Below are 16,475 nucleotides of genomic sequence, written 5' to 3'. Positions count from 1 at the left end.
TTGTCTTTTACTTTCCCCCCACTTTCCTATCTTTACATTTTCCCATGTAATTAAAAAAATTTTTAATGGTTTCCTTATAAAATTTCCCCTCTCTTCAAGAGAAATTGAATTACAGTCCATAAGGTGCTTGTATGTAGATTTTAAAAGGGCATCCTTGCTCTTTATTGCCATCTGCCGGAAGGTTGTTATAATAACTGCAAGATGTCCACAAAGTTAAAGGTGCCCTGCTTAAGTGCTAAGCCCTTGTACAGTGTAACCTGTAAAAACTATCTTAGCAGCCTTATTAAACTGCCTCATAAAAGTTCTTTTTTTTGGGTAGTACTGGAGAATGAACCCAGGACCTTGCCTTGCATGCTAGGCAAGAACTCTCCTACTGAGCTACACCCCCAGCCCAAAGGTTTTTTTTTTTTTAGTTTGAAAAAAAGGAATTATACATTCTGTTCATGTTAAAACCTTGAATAAAATTTTATATACATTTTCCTTAAATACATATACTATTAACCTTTTTGAACTTCTTTAGGACATGAGCATCATATGTGTAGAATTTTTATAAAGTTCTCATACAGTCTTAGATCACTGCTGTATTATTTTAAAAATTCCCTGACATAAAGGAAATAATTCCTTTTTTACAAGCTAGTGACTTGTCTGTGCTTTCTTATCTCTTAAGAAGAATATTTAAATTTTTGATAATTTACATTTCTCATGTTATCTCTTCTTTGCAGAATAATTTTAAGTGGAATGTCATATTCTTCTTACGACACAAAAAATGGTCAACACACGTTAGTATCTACTAGATCTTAAGTTCAGTCACATAACATATTAGCTTCATATCTTAGTATTAGTCCTTTGATTCTTCTAAGTGCTGTAGGAGCCTAAATATACTTGTGAAAATTACAAAGTAGCTCTGTATCAGAATTGAGGTAGTAATATGCTATATAAAGTATTTTTCACACAGTTTAATTTGAAATCCTCTCCCCTTGAATTTTTGAAACAAATCTTATGATTTATTTTGTATAGGAAATTCCTATAGATAGGTATTCAATGATAAATGAATTTATCATTTTTGTTTATATTTGGTAGGATTTTAATTGTAACATTACTCTGGCAATTAAGATAAAAACCTGTGTAATGTATTTTCTCTTACAGATTCTTGTTCGTCTGATAGTGAAATGGAAGACTCTTTAGAAAAGAATTTGATAAATGAAGAACTTTCTCCTGATATTAAAGAAGAGCTAGAAAAAAATGAAAATTTAAGTGATGATAAACTAAATGAAGAAAATCCAAAGATTACATGTGTATTAAAGGAACACGATAGGACTCAAATGCATCCTTTAGAAACCCTAAAGTTAGAACTTGGAGAAAATGAGCAGACAGTACAGATTTTTGGAAACAAAGTGGATCAAGTAGAAGAAGTCAAGAAAGAGGCAGAAAAATCTCCGAAAGGAAAGGGAAGGCGGAACAAGACAAAAGATCTTTCTTTAGAAATTATAAAGATTTCATCATTTAGCCAGGATGAAGCAGGAAGTGAACCTCATATAGAAGCCCACAATGTTGAATTTTCTTCATTAGACAGTAAGAACTTTTCTTCTGCTACTGAAGATGAAATTGACCAATATAGTAAAGAAAAAAAGTTGAAACGGAAAATTCTAGGACAATCATCACCAGAGAAAAAAATAAGGATTGAGAATGGAATGGAAATGTCAAATAGTGTATCTCAAGAAAGGACCAGTGATTGTATTGGCTCTGAGGGAATGAAAAACTTAAATTTTGAACAGCACTTTGAAACAGAAAATGAAGGAATGCCATCACTAACAGCAGAGTCAAACCAGTGCGTGCAAGAATTGACTAGTGAAAAATTGGATAGTACACCTGAAGAAACTGTAAATGCTCCACTAAAAGAAGAAGAGGATGTGATGCCTCTGATTGGACCGGAAACCTTGGTTTGCCATGAGGTGGACTTGGATGATCTGGATGAAAAGGATAAGACCAGTATGGAGGATGTGGTAGTTGAAAGCTCGGAGTCCAACTCTCTTGTTTCTGTTCCACCTGCCCTGCCTCCTGTAGTGCAGCATAACTTTTCAGTAGCTTCACCTCTTACTCTTAGTCAAGACGAATCTCGAAGCGTAAAAAGTGAGAGTGACGTAACGATTGAAGTTGATAGTATTGCTGAAGAATCCCAAGAAGGCCTCTGTGAGAGGGAATCAGCAAATGGATTTGAAGCAAGTGCTGTCCCTGGTACCTGTAGTATACTTGTACAAGAAAAAGAGAGCAGAGAGAAGGGTAAGACCATCTGGGAAAAACATTGCCTTTTTATTACAACCAAAATTAATGTTAAAAGTTTTAGGAACGGTTGATCCTTAAGTAGTGTCTTTTTAAAAAAATGTATATATAGAAATAAAGGTAGAGCACAGACAGGTATACCTAAATATATATATTTAGGTACATATACATACACATGTATATTTAATATATATAATTACATATCTGTATCTGCTCTTGTTTTGCTTTTTTTTTTTTTTCACATTTTCTCTTTCCCTTTATTTTAGGTCAAAAAAGGCCAAGTGATGGAAATAGTGGATTAATGGCAAAAAAACAAAAGCGTACTCCAAAGCGAACAAATGCTATAGCCAAAAATGAAAAGAATGGAACAGGTGGGTGCTTCCCAATGCTGGCTTTTATACAGTGGTAGTAATTTCAGCAGGTTGTTGGTTTAATCATTTGTGTTTAAAAATAAATTTGAGGCTGGGTACTGTGGCACAAACCTAAAATCCCTAGCTACTGGGGAAGCAGAGATTGGGAGGATTGCAGTTCGAGGCCAGCCCAGGCATAAAGTTTGTAAGACCCCATCTCAAATCAGCAGCCAGGCACAGTGGTGTGAGCCTGTCATCCCAGCTTCTCAGGGAAGCATAAAATAGGAGGATTGCAGTCCAGGCCTACTAGACATAAAGCGGAGACTCTATCTCAAAAGTCACCAACAAAGAAAGGACTGGTGGCATAGTTCAAGTGGTAGAGTGCCTGTGTAGCAAGTGCAAGGCCCTGAGTTCAACCACCAGTACTGCCAAAAAATAAAAAAGATTTGCTTTATTATGTCTGAAAATGACCATTTTCCCATTTAAGTTAATCTGAAGGTATTTATCAACTTTACTCAGAACTAGGATACTTATAATGATTTTCAATGATGATTTCATTTGTATTTCTTATGGAAAGCAGTTTTATATTGAATTGATCTTGGATAAAAGAAGACATTTGCAGTGGTGTTAAAATAGATAAACTTTACATCTCTGCACAGCATATTTTCCTTTAAGGTTGAAAAACTGAGCATAGTTTGAGATAGTGCATGTCTGTAATCCCTTCACTCAGATGCTGAGGTAGGAGGATCGTGAGTTCAAGGCCAGAAAAGAAAAGCTGACTTACAAATACAATGGTAACTTCAAATCATGGAGAAATAAAGGCAATTCTTTTTAAAAATAAAAAATTAGTAAGTCAGTATGAATGGATTAGATTACATGAAAAGCAAACTTCTGTGTGATGAAGAATAAAATTAGAGTACAGTAGAAATAAATACAGATTTTGACAAATTAAAATTCTCCCTCTAAAATGTGAAAGGAAAATTGTAAATTACCGTAGACATACTCAAAGGAAAGGAACATATAATCTATATAGGATAAAAGGCATTTCTAAGGAAAACCTTGGGTTCACATTTCAGATTTTCAGTAGTCTGAGGTCATTGGCAGCTGTACAATGCAGGTCTAAGGAAAAGAGAAAGAGTGATAGGAGAGAAGACTAATTAGGAATTACAGAGGGAATATGAGAAACTTTGCAGTGGATAAGCTTGGCAGGTACCCCCTCGGTGTGATCAAAGTGAACACCATTATTGCTGGGCGTGGTGGCACACACTTGTAATTCCAGTACCTGGGAGGAGAGTGAGGCAAGATCGCAAGTTTGAGACCAACCTGAGCCACCTAGTGAAATCTTGCCTCAAAAACACTCATGTGAATATCATCATTAATGGAATAAATTGAATTCACATAGCACCAGGACAGGATGCAGTAAAAAGAAGCAGAGCAGCCACATCTGAGGTATTTCCATCAAAGATGCATAATATGGATCTAATCATGAGGAACCAGCAACAAATTCAGACTGCTGGGGATCCTGTAAAACAACTGGCTTATAATTTTGTAATTTTCAGAATTGTCAAGGTCATGAATATCAAAGAGAAGGGAAATGTTCCAGACTCAAAAGACTTGAGAAGTACAGCAAGGAAAGTCCTCTCTCTTGGGGGGAGAGAGAGAGAGAGAGAGAGAGATGTGACAACTAAATGTAATATGATTCTCACCTGGGTCCTGTTGTTCTACGGGGTATTGTTGGATCAAGTAGAGCTCTGAGGATTGTCTGATAGTAATATATCTGGGCTGTTGTCCTAATATTGATAGCTGTATTGTGGTTCTGTTAAGAATGTGTTGGTTTTGAAAACATGTCTACAAATTAGTGACACTTTTCCCTTTAAGAAGCAAAGCCTAGTTTCCTTAAACTTAGTGATCCATGTCTAGTAAAGTGGAAGTAATGGTACATGATTTTGGAGACTAGGTCACACAAAGATTCCTCCTTGCCTTCCATTGAATACATTGTTCTGGGGAGGCCATGTTGTGAAGCCATTGAAACAGGACCAAGTGGTGGAGCACCTGCCTAGCAGGCATGAGGCCCTGAGTTAAATCCCGGGACTGCTCCCCCCCCCAAAAAAAAGGAAGGGAGCACATAATCAATTATGGCTTCATTAAGGCAGTGAAGGGATGAATTAAAGAGATTTGGGAAATAAAATCAGTAGGATTCAGTGGTGATTAGTTGAGTATGGGGAATTACTTAACTGAGATGGACTACAGTACTAACAATAGGAGGTTGGAAGAATAATTTAGCGTTGCGTTACTGGTACCCAATGTTAAGAAAATAGGGGCCTGGTGCTTAGAAAAAGTCAGAATAGTTGCCACAGGATTGCAAGAGAATGAGAAATCCTTGAAAGAGTTGGATTAAAAAGAAATTTCAAATGCAATCGAATTTGGTCCATAATAATTGTTTGGAATCCTAAAAGAGCATGGAGGTATGGTTAGAAGATGTAGAAGTCAAGATGACAAAAGAATTTCTCTTTCAAGAAATTTAACCCTAAATAAAAGGAAAGAGGTGCCAAGCAAAACCAGATTTCCTTCTTTCTTTTTTATTTTAGTTTTTCTTTTTTGTTTGTTCTATCTAGTTTTCTTTTTTTTTTCTTTATTCATATATTCATATGTGCATACATTGTTTGGGTCATTTCTCCCCCCCTGCCCCCCGCCTCCTCCCTTTCTCCCCCACTCCCCTTACTTTCAGGCAGAACCTATTCTGCCCTTTTTTTCATTTTTGTGAAGAGAAGACATAAGCAATAATAAGAAAGACATAGCGTTTTTGCTAGTTGAGATAAGGATAGCTATACAGAGAGATTCCTAGCATTGCTTCCATGCACAAGTCCCAAACCGGATTTCTTTCTTTCCTCTCCTCCCCCTCTTTCTCTAAGGGTGGGAAAGATCTAAGCATGTTGGTAGATTCAGGAAACAGAAAAATTTGAAGATAAAAGAACATGAGTGATTGACATTGGGGCATTCCAGAGAAACTGAGAGTTAGATGGTTATAAAAGCATAGCTTTGTCCAGAAATAGACTCCTCTTTTTGGGAATAAATAAATAGGGCCAGGGGTGTGGCTCAAATGGTAGAGCACTTGCCTATCATGTATGAGGCCCTGGGTTCAATCCTCAGTATCCCAAATAACTAAATAAAATAAAGTGGCAAATAAGGACAGATACAGATAGAAAAGGGCCTGGGAAATTTGGCTTTTGAGAGTGGATAGACATTGGAGGTAGGATGTAGAGCTTGAAAAAAAGGGAAAAATTATATTGAGAATTCTACTTTGTTATTTTGGGAATGGCATAGTAGGTCCTAGTATGAATGAAATGGGTGAGGAAAGAGGCAGAATTGTAAGTGAATATCTTCTTACATTTTGTTGTGCACATGTAAAAACTGGGTGTGGGCTGAATGTGGTACAAAAGCCCAGCACTCAGGCCAGTCAGGGCTGCATAGCAAGAACCTGTCTCAAAAAAATAAATTAAAAAAAGTTGGATATACTTTCATCAAGATCTCTCTCTTTCTCGTGTGTGTGTGTATGTGTGTGTGTGTGTGTGTGTGTGTGTGTGTGTGTGTGCCCCAGGTCTCTGGAGTTTTGATATTTGAGTATTTGAGGTTTTTATCATTTATACTCTGAGTAAAGTTGTTTATTATTATTACTTATTACAGGACAAAGCAGTGATAGTGAAGATCTCCCTGCCATAGAGAATTCAAGTAAATGTACCCCAGTGAAGCATCTTAGTGTATCTAAGCCACAGAAGCTTACACGATCTCCTGCCAGAATTTCACCTCACATCAAAGATGGAGAGAAGGAAAAACACAGAGAAAAACATCCAAATTCATCCCCCAGGACATATAAATGGAGCTTTCAACTCAGTAAGAAGCTTGTAGAGAGCCTGAATGTGTATTGTAAAGTGTAATGTATCTTAAAATGCCCATGATGTTAATAATGATTAACAAATTATCTAAGTGTTCCAAATTAATAATTGCCACTTGTTATCTTAAATATAAATCTGCATCTTTTTATAACACTAATTTGATAAGTATACTCACACACAAAAAAACCTCTAGTTAAGAAGTAAGACATTGGCTAGGCATGGTGGTGAATTTATGTAATCCCAGCAGTCAGGGTGCTGAAGCAGGAGAATTGTGGGTTCAAGGTCAGCCTGGGTTACACAGTGAGACTTTGTCTCAAAAAAAATAGAGTAAGGCATGTGTGATTTGTATAAATTGGTGAAATTGAAGTGCTCTTTGTAGTACTGACAATTCAAAATAATAATTACAATTATAGATCAAATAGGAAAGGGGCTGGGAAATTTGTGTTGATATTTTCTCATGTTTTTTTGTGATCATTTGAGTAATACATGTTTAATCTAGAAAATTTAGGATATGTAAAGAACTCTTTTGTTGTTTTGTTTTGTTTGAGATGGTCCTGCTATGTAGCCCAGGTCGGTATGGAACTTGTTATATCGCCCACACTGGCCTCTAACTTGAAATCCTCCTGTCTCACCCTCCTCAGTGCTGGAATTGCAGGCATGTACCACCACACCTGTCTATAAAGAAGTCATGAATTTAATTCATGTCTTCCTTGTTTAAAAAAGCTTTATTGCCAGGCATGGTGGTGTGTGTCTGTAATCTTGGTGCTTGGAAGGCTAAGGTTAGGAGTGTCATAAATTTGAGACCAGCCTGAGCTATGTAGTGAAACCCTGCCTCAAAATAACAAAACGACAACAAAAAAAACCCACAAACCCCACGAGCTTTATTTAGCTTAATATGGTAGGTCTTAGTAAACTAAAGCTTTTGTTAACTTATGAGTTAGAACTGCCATATTTTTTACTTATAGAATTATCTTAAAATCCACATTAACTTTTTTTTTCTTTTTTAGATGAATTAGATAATATGAACAGTACAGAGAGAATCTCTTTTCTCCAAGAAAAACTACAGGAAATCAGAAAATATTACATGACTTTGAAGTCTGAAGTTGCAACCATAGACAGGAGGAGAAAAAGATTAAAAAAGAAAGACAGAGAAGGTAACTTTATGCTATTTTTCAAATATACCTCCACTCATTTGAGAAGATGTAAGTTTGTCACTCTTTGAATATAGTATACATTCAGTAATTGTTGCTCTTAGATCCTCGTGCTTTCTTATTGCTGTTGTTGAAATGAATTGATCCATAGCAGAATTAGCCAAAATGAGATCCTTGAGAGAGGGAGTATGAACTATTTTACAAAATGTGTGATTTTACTATATGTAGTACATTATTCAAAATAGCTTATTCCCTATGAAATTTACTCTACTCAACAAATATTTATTGACTGCCTGTTCACAGACATTATTTTTGTCTTTATGAAATTCAAAATGAATACGGCATAAGGCTTATCCTCAGGATTATCCTGTTGGGATCATAAGTCACTCCTACAACTGCAGGATAATTTAATGCAGCAAACAACATTAATGGGCATACACCCTATCCAGGTGCTCTACCAGGTGGTAGAAGTTCAGAGAGGTGTGGGACACAGACTTTGATTCCAAATATTTTAACATGTACTGGGATAGTGTGTGCCCCAAGTGACATTAACCAGGGTAGGAGTTAGTGGAAGGAAAGGTTATTTTGTAATAATCATGGAGATCCTGGAGTAGTATCTGAGCTAGACCCTAAAAATGTTTAGGAGTAGCCAAGTGTGGTGGTGCACACTTGTAATCCCAGTTGTGCAAGAGGCAGAGATGGGAGGATTGTGGTTCAATGTCAGCCCAGGAAAAAAAGTCAGTGAGACCCTATCTGAAAAGCAAACCAATGGTATTTGTAATCATAGCTACTTGGGAGGCTGAGTTTGGGTGGATTGTGGTTTGAGGCCAGCCCAGGAAAATAGTTCAAGAGACCTTATTTCCAAAATATCTAGAGCAAAATGGGCTAGAGGTATGGTTCAGATGGTAGAGTGCCTCCTTTGCAAACACATATCCCTGAGTTCAAACATCAGTGCCACCAAAAAAAAAAAAAAAAAACAACCAACCAAACACATACCGGGCATGGTGGTGTACATCTGTAATTCTAGCTATGTAGTAGGTGGAGGTAGGAAGATTGCAGTTTGAGGCTGGCCTGGGCAAAAAGCATGAAACCCTATCTAAAAAATAGCAAAAAGGGCTAGAGAAATGACTCAAATGGTAGAGTGCTTGCCTAGCAAGCATGCAGGCCCTGAGTTCAAACCCTAGTACTACAAAGAAAAAATATAGGATTGACTACTAGTTAAGCATTGGACATATATACCCAAGCTCCACTAACTAATAGTAAAGAAAATTAAAGCAGTATGCCTCAAACTCACTAGTGATCAAGTCATAACAAGAAGTCATTACATACATACCAGTCCCTACATACCTGTAGGGAAAAAGTGTCAAAGCTGACACCTCCAATTGCTGGAGAGAATGTGGGGAAAGGGAGTTTGTATATTGTTTTGGAAGAACAAATTAAACTGAAAACGTGCATAGCATACTAGCTATATTTCTAGGTATATCCTTCAGTCCTAGAGAAATTCTGAGCCCTGTAGCCAAGGAGAATTGAACAGAGATGTTCTTAACTGCAGTTTTGAAATACAGGGAAATGAAAAGTGGTCTAAGTGTTTATTAAGTGATGGATGAATAAATGATGCTTTATTCATTAAAAACATTAAAGCCTTACACTCTGCAAGGAAAAGAGCCACAGCAGATAAAAAATGTCAACAGCATATCTTTTGCAATCCGAGCAGCTGATAGAGTATTGTAACTCTCCTAATGGATGAAGTGATGCTAGAACATAAGCTGTTGTCCTTGCAGTGAGACAAAATGAGAGTCAAGCCAATTGATGCCACATAACTCCAGAAAAGCTGGGAAAGTAGGGATATGGTGTGAGACTGGGAAATGTAGATTGGTTGAAAATGATTCTGAATCCTTTCATCCCAGCCTGAAAAGCAAGGCTGTAACTCAATTTCTTGCAGAAAACAGATTAATTTAATAGGGGGTAGAAGGGGAATCAGTGGGCTTTATAGACTTGGGGACATAAGCCATAGCTAAAAGTATGAGGGTTAGACAAGAAATAATAAAAATAGATTGAATGACAAGTCTGAATACTAAATGGTGAGATTCCTATCTTCCAGTCCAACATCTAATCTTGGTTCCCTGAAAACTGCAGTCAATGCTCATTTTTGGAGGAGAGGAAAGGATTCTTCAGAAGAAATTGACCATCCTAAGAAAAGTGATCTAACTGTAGATACCAACATTTGAATACTCCTAAGCCAAAAAGCGAGGTCCTTACTAAACACCATATATGTACCAGCCACATCCAGCCAGCTTTTTAATGTCTCTCTCTTACATATGGAAGCCACATGACCAGATATTTGAGGAGCACATTCTATGTAAAGACCGAAGCCAAAGTAAAAAGAATAAAAAGGAACTTGTAAGAAGCAATGTAACATTTTTGAAAGAGCATAAAAAGATGATACTATTAAAAATTCAGAAAATACAAAGGATCTCTTAAAAATATGATAGCAGGAATTTTTTCAATTAATACAAGGAATAGGCATAAAGCTAAAGAAAGCTTGTCAAAAGGACAACAGGAGGGAAATAAAAGTATAAAATCTGGCAAGAAGATTCCAACTTCTGGATTATAAGATTTCCAGAAAGAGCAATGAATTAACATGAGAAGAAGGTACCATCTAAGAAATATTACTTAAAAGTTCCAGAGCTGAAGGATATGAATTAGAATATTGAAAGGACTCACTGTGCTCTTTGTGAAGAATGGAGAGAGATCACATTGAAGTGTGTCATGAAATTGAGAACGATACGGACAAAAAGTAGATTCTAAAAGTGTACCATATTAAAGGTACATACAAAAGACATAGTCTCAGGTTGGTTGCTGGTGGCTCATGCCTATAATCCTAGCTACTTGGAAGGCTGAGATCAGGAGGATCAAGGTTCAAGGCCAGCCCAGGCAAATAGTTCATGAGACTCCCACCTCCAAAAATAACCAGAGCAAAATGGACTAGAGGCGTGGCTCAAGCAGCAGAGTACTTACTTTGTAAATGCAAAACCCTGAGTACAAACCCCACACCAAAAAAAGGAGTCTCAGAATAGCATCACATTTCCTATGTCAGAGATCTCAACAGTCGTACTAAAACCAGAAGGCAAGCTAAGAAGATAACATGTAATCCAAAAACAAGGAATCCCACATAGAAAAATAGTAAAGGAAAATCTCAGGGTAATGATGAACGGAAGGTGCGGGATGACCATTGCATAGCAGGCCTGGAAAACATCCACTCCAGGATTAGGATACACAGGCAGGGAGGGCCCCAGGAGGATATCTCAAAAATAAATATATACATCCATACATGAATGAATGACCTGATAGGCTTGACCTTGTTGAGGGAAGTTTTCTGTGGCTGGCAGAGATTTAGGGATGACCTCTTTCATATGTAGTCTTGAATTACTCTATTCCAGTCCAGCAATTTTTAATTCTTGGAAGTACTATGGACAAATGGAAAGAGATCAGACCTTTGATGTTTACCTTCTTTTAAAAACTGTAAATAGCAAGATGTCTACAGTACTTTTAACACAAAAATGTCTGGTTATATAGTTCAGTGGTAGAGTGTGTGCCTAGCATGCACAGTGCCCTGGATTCAATCCCAGCAATGCAAAAAGAAAAGAAAAGAAAAAGACAAAAAACCACAAAGAAGAAAATTAATAAATTGAAATTTGTTCACAGAACCTTCCACTGTTTTGGAGTCAGTTTCATAACAGTGATAAGTTTCACTTATTCTTAGGCAAAAGGCCAAGTAGAGATAAGTTTCAGACAACTAAAAAGATTATTTAATTACAGCCCACTTCCTTTTTTTTTCTTAATTTTTTATAGTGAGTTATTAAATTGAGACATTGAGTGATTTCTAGCATATGTTTAAGAATTTGTCATGAGTTGGTAGTCATATACATTCACAGATGTACTTGAATAAGTTAAAGATTAAAACTTTATACAAAAATAGGGACAATTAAGCAAAGATAGGCAGGAGACAGGAGAACTTTACAAAGAAAGAGAAGATAAAAGCAAAATGAAAAAATAAAAAAAGAAACCTAAGAAATGACAAATCAACTAAGGCATAGATAGCATAGTGACTCTTAATCCATGTTCTGTAGTCCTGGAGAGTTATGTGAAAGCCATTTGAGAATTTTGTTTTCTAAACACACACCCACACTTCCATCCTAATCTGATTCTGATACCTACAGTTACTAGAAATTCTTTGTGCTAAGTTAGTTGTCTTAGAGTCTGTGACCCAGAGACAGAATTCCCTGTAGTGAGAATTTGTCTCAGATTGACCTTATTTCTTATTTGGGCCAAGCCAAATTCCTTCCTGGGATCTTTCAAGTATGAGTTTAAGAGAGATTACCTCTCTAATTTTTCCATGTTGTGGTATCTGATTTTTTGTTTGTTTTTGGTACTTGGGATGAAACTCAGGGCCTCATGTGTGGTAAGCATACATTCTACCATTGAGTTATACCCCTAGCCCTGTGGTGTCTTTCTCAAACTGCTGAGCTACTTAGCTGACCACAATTGACTCCTCTGAGCCTAATAAAATATTTTCTGACAATTTGTTATTCCTTTGTATAACATTTAGGAAGCCTATGACTGAAGTGAATAATGTTAAGATTCTTATTTTTAGGCTGGTAGCATGGCTTAAGTGGCACAGTCTCTGCATAGCAAGTGTAAGACCCTGAGTTCAACACTCCAATACTGAGAAAAAATTCTTATTTCTAATTCATCATTGGCTAGGAATCTCTGTGTAATAATTTTTGAGTCTAACATAGTTGTGTTGTTTCCACAGTGTCTCATGCTGGAGCCTCCATGTCATCTGCTTCATCAGACACTGGAATGAGTCCCTCATCATCATCTCCCCCACAAAATGTACTTGCTGTAGAATGCAGGTGATAAACATTTTCTCTGCCTTCCAGCAGTTTGCTGCCATGGACATAAATTCCCAAACTCTGAAATACAACCACAGAAAGCACTCAACTGGTTTGACATTGCTAAGTATATCCTGTATACTTTCTAGGCTGGATTGTATCTATTCCCTTCTCTCTTCTTTTTTCTTGTTGCAAAAAATAAGCTGATTAATAATTGAAGGTTAGGCAACCTGCCATATTTGTCATAATTTTTCCTCTTTTTTTGTGAAATAGAAAAAAAGGGCACTTAGCAAATCTGAATATGTATAATAAAGCTTTCAGGTGTTATAGGAATCATAGACAAACAAGCAAGTGCACATGGTAAACATCAAAATATTATCTGGCTGAATAGTTACTGCTGCACTTTCACTAAGATGTATTTGAACACTTGGTGAGTAGGGGGCTTATGTTGTGTTTTTTATTGTTTTTTTTTTAATTTCTGTGGAAGCACTTGCTATTTAGAACTGCCAAAGTATGTTCAGCAGTGTGCCCAGGTTTAAAGGTGTAAATGGGACAAAATAAATTGTGAAAGGAAGTGTAGTTGGCTGAAAACTACAGTTGTAATAAGTCTTCCACTTTTTATAGGACTTTTGAGCACACAATTATGCAAATATTTTAATGTTTATTAATGTTTACAGTGGAATTGTGAATAAGTTTTCAGTGGACTATCTTATCCCTTGACAAAAATATTTTGTCTTTTTTCTATGTAATTTCAGAGTTTTTATTTTGTTACAAAAATACAAAAATGAAATATATAACAACAATGAAGTTATTTAACAAGATTTCTAAAGCTGAAAATTTTGTGTAAAATAAGGTATTATCTTGCAACTTGTTAAATATATTTATTCAGACATTGGATGTTGTATTTTTATGTATTTTTTAAAATATTAATAAAATTGAAAAAAAGAAAATTCTAGGTTAATTCACTCTTTGGATGACAATAGCTCTCAGCTGTCCTTTTGCAGGAGGGTGCTTCCAGCAGCCTTTCCTGTACTGAAGGGAGTCTGTCTCAGTCCTTCAAACAAGAGAACTATACATGTGCATCTGGATGGTTAAAGTATGTCTTCATTTAGAAACTTTGGCAGTCCTAGTATTTAAACTGTTTTGAGGATCAAATTTTTAGTTTCCCTTAAGATACTTTGTCACAGTTTTTAATGTTAGTTATACTGCCGAATAAATTTTTATCTCCCAAAGTTGAGATGCAACAACTAAGTAAAGCAACTATGTATGCTTTGTCTGTGAATTGTTCCACAGACTATATGATACGTTTTGTAAATAATCCTTCTAAAATCATGTATTTAAAGCAGTTTTGCATATATATTATGTAAAAAGGTGATTTTTTAAAAAGCAATTTTTAAATTCATGTTTGTACATTGAAAGGATTTTTTTAAACCTCCTTTTCTGTGTTTAGTATGCTGTAGAGTAATAATCTAGATGCTCTAGACTGTATATCAGGATCTGATTACAAGAACAAAGTCAGAGCTAAACACTAGTGATGGCATAGCATTACTGAAATCATTGTTTCTTAATTTCATTTTACCACATTGTAAACTTGTGATTCAGATTCCTTCCATTTTCTCAGAGAATTAAAAACAAAAAGTACTCTTGTAAAATGAACTTTCCTGTCTTTTCTTTGCAAAGCAGAAGTATTTCAATGTAAAATAAAAATGGAGCTCAGCAGGCAGTTTTAATAAAGGCCATGTTTTAAACATCGGCTTTATATTTTTAGTTTTCATTTAAGTAATTGCATTTTTTTCCAAATGTCAGTCATTGATAGCTGAAAAATTATATTTCATAAAACAAAGCATTTCAGTATATTCTTCAATCTTTATAATAAAATATTTCTAGTACGTAATTGTAAAAATGAAAAAGTCATTTCAAATCTAGTTAGAACTAGGAAGTAATATTTTAATAATTTAGTAGAAATTTAATAAATCTGAGATAACTGAATTATTAGAGTATTGATCCTTCTAATTGATATAAACTTAATATTAAAACATTGGGGACGTTGCAACAGAGAGCAAAGTTATGATTCATTAAATAAGTGTATAGACAGTCTTTAAATCATTTTAATCAGGGGCTGGAAAAATTATGAAATTAAGTGAATATTCAAATATTGAGCATACTTTGGGTTCATCTCAACTTTTGAGTAGATAGCTCTTACATGTGACCGAGAAAGTAAAAGATACTAATCTAGAGTGGAAGGGACTACCTATAAAATCAAACTTTAAAGATTATGTGGACTGGAGGTGTGGCTCAAGCCATTAGACTACCTGCTTTGCAAGTGCAAAGCCCTGAGTTCAAACCTAGTCCCCCCCCCAAAAAAAAAGAAAAAATTATGTATCATTCTGTTGTATTCCACTGTTGTGTACTTTCATTGTTTGTCGTTTTATGTGAAATATCCAGATTTTCTGTCTTTCACTAAGACAGACAGTTCTACTTAACACATTTTAAAAGACTACTTTATACTACATCTTCTTTAAATTGCTTTAAATTTATTTAAATTTAAATTTAATTGCTTTAAATTATGGGAGTCTCTGGATTAAGCTATTAATTTGCTTATGTACCTTACTTATGAGCCCTGTAATTAGCATAGCTATCAGTTTGTGAAAACATTTGAAGCTATATTCAGCAACACACAAAACTTATTACCAGCATTAATTCTTCAACATTTCATTGACTATCATCTGTGTGGCAGGCATCATGCTAATTATGCTAAGACCTAGAAGCCCGAAAAGTAAACAAGAGAAAAAACAGTCCCTGTCTTCGTAGAACATACGATCAAGTGAGGTAGATGTTAAATATAACCCATTTAATTCTTAAGTATAGGTGTGATAGCACATGAAGTTATGGGGTGACATGAGCTCATGATACAGAGCCTAGCTAGTATGAAGTGCTAGTTAAACTGCGTCCCATTGATGATGAATTGAGAAATGGGAGGAGAGATGTGGACAATATCGTGTTCTAAGCCCATGGTGGAGGAGAGATTGGTAGCAATGAGCCAGGGTCATTTCAGCCAAGTCTTGCACTTGCCCACTTCTGATTCGTTCCTTTTGTGTCCAAACTGCTTTAACAGCCATTTTTCCATGAAGCTTTTGGTACTTCTTACCACCACAGTGTTGCCCTCTTTCATGCTCTGATATTTTTTCAATCTGTTCTGTGTTCCCTGACAACTTACCTTGCGCTGTGTTTACTTGTGCATGTGTGTTTCTGCTCTAATAGATGATCAGTTCCTGAAATGCTCCTTAGTCATAGGTGTTTCCCACAAAGTGCCTGGTCTGGCATCCAAAACATAGGGTAGTCAAAAAACAGTTCATTTGAGAAAAAAATCTCTTTTGGTTGATATTTTTGTTGTTGTTTGCAGTACTGTGGTTTGAACTTGGAGCCTTGGGGTTGCGCATTCTACCACTTGAACCACACCCCCAGCCATTTTTGCTGTAGGTATTTTTGAACAGAGCCTGATATGTATTCTGGGGCTGGCCTGAACTGTCATCCTTATAGCTGGGATGACAGGCACATACCACTACATTCAAATTTTATTGGTTGAAATGGGGTCTTACGAACTTTTTGGCCTGGAACTGTGATCTTTCTGATCTCTACCTCCCATGTAGCTAGGATTATAGGCATGAACCAATTCTCACACAACTATTGTTCCTTTTTTTAATTAGTGATCCTTATGTACAAAGCCAGACATTTAAAAGAGATTTTTAGGGTTCTTTTCACAAGGTGATAATGTTGAAATACCATTTGGAAGGTGTAAATTAGGCTTAGCAGTCTTACCTTCAACTCAAAATATTCCTAAACCAAGAGTTATTTTTCTTTCTCTCCCTGATTGTTCTTCCCTCTTCCATCCCTGTTCATGTTTAT

General features: G+C 36.0%; 1 protein-coding gene across 3 annotated transcripts in view; it reads left to right on the top strand.

Annotated features, from left to right (window-relative positions):
* Arid4a (AT-rich interaction domain 4A) overlaps positions 1-14,221 on the top strand; it is a 67,093-nt gene extending 52,872 nt beyond the window's left edge. For all 3 annotated transcript variants that reach the window (XM_074067902.1, XM_020185126.2, XM_074067903.1), the window contains 5 exons: positions 1,147-2,280; positions 2,547-2,651; positions 6,315-6,521; positions 7,531-7,677; positions 12,491-14,221. In XM_074067902.1, coding sequence (XP_073924003.1) covers positions 1,147-2,280; positions 2,547-2,651; positions 6,315-6,521; positions 7,531-7,677; positions 12,491-12,594 — 1,697 coding nt within the window. In that variant the 3' untranslated portion in view covers positions 12,595-14,221. The remainder of the gene's footprint in view (positions 1-1,146; positions 2,281-2,546; positions 2,652-6,314; positions 6,522-7,530; positions 7,678-12,490) is intronic.
* The last annotated feature ends 2,254 nt before the right edge of the window (positions 14,222-16,475 follow it).

Source organism: Castor canadensis, chromosome 3, assembly GCF_047511655.1.
Source record: "Castor canadensis chromosome 3, mCasCan1.hap1v2, whole genome shotgun sequence".
Lineage (NCBI taxonomy): Eukaryota > Metazoa > Chordata > Mammalia > Rodentia > Castoridae > Castor > Castor canadensis.
This window is presented reverse-complemented; position numbering and strand designations above follow the sequence as displayed.